We start from the raw sequence: 6297 nt of genomic DNA on the forward strand, positions 1-6297 counted from the left end.
TTTCCTTTTGGGGGGAGAGTGTCATAACGACTGCCTATGTCATCAATCAAACTCCTACCCCATTTCTCTAAAATAAAACATCACATGAAATTCTCTTTGGTTCACCTCCTAATTATGATGCCCTTCGTGTCTTTGGTTGTCATTGGTTTGTTAAAAATCTACCTCGTATAAAGGATAAATTTGGCACTCGCTCTCATTGATGTATATTTTTGGGGTATCTGTTTGGTAAAAAGGGGTGGCGTTTGTATGACCTAGAACAAAAGGTGTTTTTTTTTTATCTCTCGTGATGTTTTTTGTGAACAACAATTTCCTTTTGCCAATGATATCTCTTTAAATAATACTGATGATGATGTGTTCCAAAGTAAGAAGTATTATGATCATGTCATTTCGTATGAGGATGCTCCCTTACCAAGGGGAGTGAGGAACATTCATTTGTGGTAGACAATATTGATGCTGGGATAGAACAACTCATCCCACCACCTGCGGGTGTGGGTAATGAGGATGTGATTAGTACAACTTCGACTATTGGGGAGATTGTGATTAAGGAAGATATTGGTCTGCAAGAAACTGGTCGCGATCATTGAATCAAGAAACCTTCTTATAAACTCAAGGACTTCATCACCAACACAGTTCAAGTTATAAACCTCGTCACATCACCTACCAATGCTCCATCAAAGTCCTCAGGTACTCCTTTTCCCATTGCTTATTATGTAAATTGTGATAAGTATTCTGTGAGACACACCCGTTTTTTGGTAGCAATTACTGCAGGCACTGAACCCACCTCCTTTATAGAAGTTGTTAAGGATCCTGGTTAGCGAAAAGCAACGCAGGAAGAAATAGATGCACTTGAGCGAAACAAAACTTGGACTTTAGAGGACCTACCCCTGAGGAAGAAAGCGATCGAGTGTAAGTGGGTCTATAAAGTCAAGTACCAATCTGATGGTACGGTTGAACGATTAAAGGGGTGCCTAGTAGTGTATGAGAATCGACAAGTTGTCGGTATTGACTTCAAAGAAACATCTGCCCCTGTAGCTAAAATGGTCACAATTTGCACATTTTTGGCTATGGCAGTAGTACGAAAGTGGGAACTACATCAGATGGATGTGCATAATGCCATTCTGCATGGCGTTCTTGAAGAAGAAATGTACATGCAACTGCTTCCTGGTTTTAATTCTAATGCTTCAGGTAAGGTGTTTCGATTACGTAAGTCATTGTATGGACTATGACAAGCACCTCAAAATTGGTTTGCTAAGCTTTCCATTGCTTTGAAGTATATTGGCTTTCAACAATCTTATGTTGATTACTCATTGTTTACCTATTCCAAGGGTGATGTTTCTTTAAATGTTCTTGTGTACGTGGATGACATTATAATCATCGGTTCTTCTTCTTTGGCCATTACAAAATTCAAGCAAGAATTGAGTGAGAGATTTCATATGAAAGACTTGGGCATTCTAAAGTATTTTCTTGGCATCAAAGTAGCACGTGGGAAGGACGGTTTGTTTCTTTCACAACGCATATACATTCTTGACATTATAAGTGAGGCTGGTTTACTTGGAGCTCGCCCTGTTTCTACACCCATGGAACAAAACCACCATCTTGCCACCATCAATGGAATTGTCTTTGAGGATCCAGAGAAGTATTGACGACTTGTCGGGCGTCTAATATTCTCAACAATTACATGACCCGAACTATGTGATTTTGTACATATTTTAGCTCAGTTTATGGGAGATCCTCGTGTTGAACATTGGGACGCGACTTTGCGAGTTTTGCGCTATTTAAAAGGTTGTCCTAAATAGGGCATTCTGCTGCGTGGGGATAGTGATTTCCAACTCTATGCCTGTGATAGAGATTAGGCGAGTTTCCCTCTGACTCGGAAATCATTGACTGGTTACTCTATTTTATTAGGTTCTTCTCCTGTCTCTTGGAAAAAGAAAAAACAACCAACCATTTCCCGATCCTTCACGGAGGCCGAGTATCGGTCTATGGCCACTACTACATGTGAGTTAAAAAGATTGAAATTTCTTCTGGCTTGTTTTGGGATACAACATGCACGTCCCATGCGATTGTTTTGTGATAGTCAAGCTGCTCGTTCGTGATGCAATGCAAGAAGGAACGATTTCTACATTTCATATTCGGACTGGTGCACAACTAGCTGCTATTTTGAAAAAAGCTCTTGGTAAAACACAATTTTCTTTACTTCTTCGCAAGTTGGGCATTTACAATCTTCATGCTCCAACTTTAGGGGGGAGTATTAGTGGCATATCTATGTCATTACTCCGTAATACTCTCTAGGCCTTGACATCTCAAGATAAGTTGTACCGTTGATATTGTTTCCTTAGTTTATTTGTTTATTAGTTTAGTTATGCTATTTATGTAATTATTCTTGCTGTACAAGATTCATAGAACTAGTTCTTTATATGTATGAGGCTATTCAGCCATATTCAATAATAGAAAATTCATACCACAAAACTCTACACTATACGATTCATTTACATGATCTCAATGTCAACAAACGATCCTCACTAGCACAATTCATAACAAGATCACATATAAGCAAACAATGCTAGCTAATCTATAGTGATCATTACACGAGCAGACAATGCTCACTTACACGACCATATATAAGCAAGCGAAGCTCATTTACGTGATATTTACTTAAGCAGACAATGTTTATCCTCATGTTCTCATATGAGGATATAATGTTTATTTACGAGTGTATTTTAGAGTCAAATGGAAACTAGCTAGTTAAGAAAAAATTATCTAAGTATCACCTCGCATTTCATAGCACGAGTTCCAAGAAAAAAAACATAATGTTCTAATCATCTATATCCTCAGCATCCAAATCCTCATGGTCTTGAATTTAGTATGTTATGGCCATTTTAGGAGGTAGAGAGATGTCAGTAAATAAAATGTTGTTACAATTCTTGATTTGGGTGTTGTCATTTTTCAACTCTTAGATTTATGATCGAGAAAGTTATGCCAAGAAACGCAGTATAATTTACAAGTGAAATAAACTCAAATGTTTAAGTTGTTTTATTGCAAACTAAAAAAAACAATAAAGAGTCAAACTTTCTCACTATTTCTTTCATGCCGACTTAATTCAAGGCCACAGTTATTGAACTCTTCCAATACCCAATACCTCTAAAAAAATTAATGCAAAGTATAAATTAAAATAACACAAAATTGCTTATTGTGTTTATAGCTTTTTTGTTCTTCTTCAAAAGAACAATTTTAAGTAGAATTGTCATATCAACATTTGGGAAGATCTGCAGGTGGGGGAAGCAACTTTTGATTGGGCAACTTCCCATCTAGGACAGCCCAAGCCATCCTCAAGCCCCAACTTGTGTGAATCTCTAGATGACAATGCATGAACCATACACCTGTTGAAAAAATTCTCAATCATCAAAATCTAAAGAAGAACAATTATTAGGTTATAGTATAGATTTACTTTATATATATTTTCTTCATCAATTAAACTATTTTTATTATGAACTCACCTGGGTTATCTGCTAAAAATCGAATGGCAACCCACCCGCCGGAAGGCACACCCACAGTATTTCTTTCAACAGGGTCGATTAAATTAAATTTTGCAGGATCCTTGTTGGGGTTGAAATTGCCAAACCCTCGGCCGACGATGAAGAAATTAAATCCATGTAGATGCACAGGATGACTTTCTGCACCCAGAATGCTTGTGTCTTGCATGACAAGTTCCACACTCGTGTTGAATGGAAGAAGCACAAGCTTTGTTCCATTGCTGACCATTGTATTGTTTGGTGGAGAACCTGTATAGTTAAATGGAACTATAGGTTTAGTTGGAAAGCCAGTAGTGAAAACTCTATTTGATTGGCCAGAGAAGTGGGCTTGAAGGAGGGCAATGTTCGAGAGGGCAAAGGAAATGTTATTTATTGAAGCTGCAAACATTGTCTTATTAGTAGGTCCTTGGCAAGTATTGTTATGCTGACATGGGTTGGTTCCTAGTCCTATTGTGAAGAAAAAATGTTTGTCAACCTTTTGGGGGACATTAGCTGGGAATTGAGTGTTAGCCAAGCTACGAAGTTTGTTTGCAAACTTAGTTGCAAAAGAAGTATCATTAAGAGCAGGTAAGTTTGGTTTGAAGAGTTGAAGTTTCTTCACCGAGAGAGGATTTGAATGAGGAGAATTGGAAGCACTGGATTCATATTCTAAGATTCCTGCAACAGAAGAATTATCAAATGTGCCAAGTCCTGTCACGTATGGTCTAGCAGACATCAAAAATGTGGCATTTGGGATCTGGGATTTGGTCTTTAAAAGAAGGTTTGTGGTTTGTCCTGGGGCTATGAGGATGGTGTTTGTGTCAAATGGTTTAACATACACAGCATCGGCTTCAACCACTTTGAGAGTGTGATTTGCTATACTGAAAAAGAGTTCATCATTTAGAGCTGCATTGATTAACCGAATAAGGTAAGTCTTCCCTGGCTTCACCCTTAACTTGAATGTGTCTGCAAATAGTGTAATTTTCATCATTAGATCAACCACTTTTATGTTAGTGAAAATTACAATTTATATGGGTTTTTTAATAAAGTTTTCAAAAATATGGTTTTTTTTTTACAAGTATTATTTTATGACTTTTTAAAACTTGTATTCCCTTCTATGAGATTTTTTTTCCCATATTTTTGTAAAAAAATCATTATTATGCCATATTTTTGTAAAAAAATCATTATTATGCCATATTTTTTTCCCATAATCTGATTTTTTCAATTAAATTTTTCCATACAAACTAAGAAAAGTTTAATTACCATATTTTTACATATTAATGGCTAAAAACCATATTTATGAAAAAATCCCTTTTAAGTTAACATCATTATTTGTTTGATCATTGTCTTTTACCTTTCGCAGAGCAGTTGTATAATGGGCCTGGGAGCCCATTGATGGTATAGGCATCAGATACATTTGGGCCTCCACCAGTTTGCAAGGCCTGGTTAATGACTGCTTCAGGATCTGCATTCCACCACTCTCCTGCATATCATATATTCAAGAATACACTTAAAATTAGAGCATTGGAAGGTCTAAAAAAAATTATAATAATGAGATTAAATTGTTGTTACCAAAGATGATGGGAACTTCTTTGTAAGGCTTAGTAAATGGATAAGGAATGCCTCGCTTGGGAAGAATGACTAAGGGGCCATAAACAGTGGCTCTCAACCATGATATGTGTGCATGCCAAAACAGTGTGCCTCTCTGACCTACAATGGTGAAGTTATACACATAGCTCTGCCCTGTTTGGATGGGGCATTGGGTCACATATGCAGGCCCATCAGCCCAACCTGTTCGAAGTTGTCTAATTCCATGCCTGTATTAAACAAAATCACAAAATATTATGTCCCAACTCAATTTTCTCATGCATATATGCCTTTCTTATTTATATGATCACTATATACATACACTCACACACACAACAAACAAACACACAAGTGTTTCCCATTTACCAGTGAATGGAAATGTTGTTTTGAATATGGTTGACCACATTAATGAGAAGGCGATCGCCCTCCCTGGCCACAATGCGAGGCCCTGGAAATTGGCCATTTACTGTCACAATGCTCTTTGTGTGGCAAAGTCTTGTCACATTTTTCAGCTTGATCTACAAATGATAAGACAAGGGTGTATATATATATATATTAATATCAAAACAAAATGAAATTAGAGGAAAGACAATTGAATCTATGCACGTGACAGTGTTGTATTAATAATATTAACTTACGTGAAAGTTATAATGCCTGGTTGTGCCTGCAAATGCATGCATGGGAAGAGCTGCCATGGTTATGAAGGTGAAGAGAAAGATTCTGATGAGTAATGCCGGCCTCGAAGGAAGATCTGGAGCACCCATGTTTTCTTCTTTACTAAGCAAGAAAGAAAAAACAATGAAAAAAAGAAGTCCCACGACACTACTCCTTTTAGCCAGATAGCTTGTTTTTTATTGTGTTGTGTCCAAAAGCTTTGGGGTAGTGTATATTATTTATAGTAGTGGTGAATCTGGTGATGATTATGTCAGCAGGCAAAGCTAGGCTTATTTCGTTAATTAATTAGGTGTATATAATATTTGTTGTTCTTTGAAATAGACAGATAGAGATTTGAATGGTTATTTTAATAGATAGGAGTTAGAACAACTTTTTTAGAGTGGTGTCAAAGATAATCAACCAATTAATAATTCTTTCTTTTCAAGTCAAACCCCTCTCCCTAACCGGTCATCAGTTCTTTAGGTACGTGATTTTGACCTATTTCAAACATTGCTGCTAAAAGTGGAAATGGAACGAACAACCT

The 6297-nt window shown here is 36.9% G+C and overlaps 1 protein-coding gene across 1 annotated transcript; it reads right to left on the reverse strand.

The window, feature by feature from the left end:
- Positions 1-2921: 2921 nt before the first annotated feature.
- Positions 2922-5946, reverse strand: LOC133822552 (laccase-17-like). Its single transcript, XM_062254923.1, has 6 exons — positions 5738-5946; positions 5466-5617; positions 5085-5329; positions 4867-4995; positions 3498-4478; positions 2922-3380 (listed from the first exon to the last, which is right to left on the reverse strand). The coding sequence occupies exons 1-6, from the start codon at positions 5861-5863 to the stop codon at positions 3250-3252; spliced, it is 1764 nt and encodes a 587-aa protein (XP_062110907.1). The 5' UTR covers positions 5864-5946; the 3' UTR covers positions 2922-3249.
- Positions 5947-6297: the final 351 nt, after the last annotated feature.

Source organism: Humulus lupulus, chromosome 3 (assembly GCF_963169125.1).
Source record: "Humulus lupulus chromosome 3, drHumLupu1.1, whole genome shotgun sequence".
Classification (NCBI taxonomy): domain Eukaryota; kingdom Viridiplantae; phylum Streptophyta; class Magnoliopsida; order Rosales; family Cannabaceae; genus Humulus; species Humulus lupulus.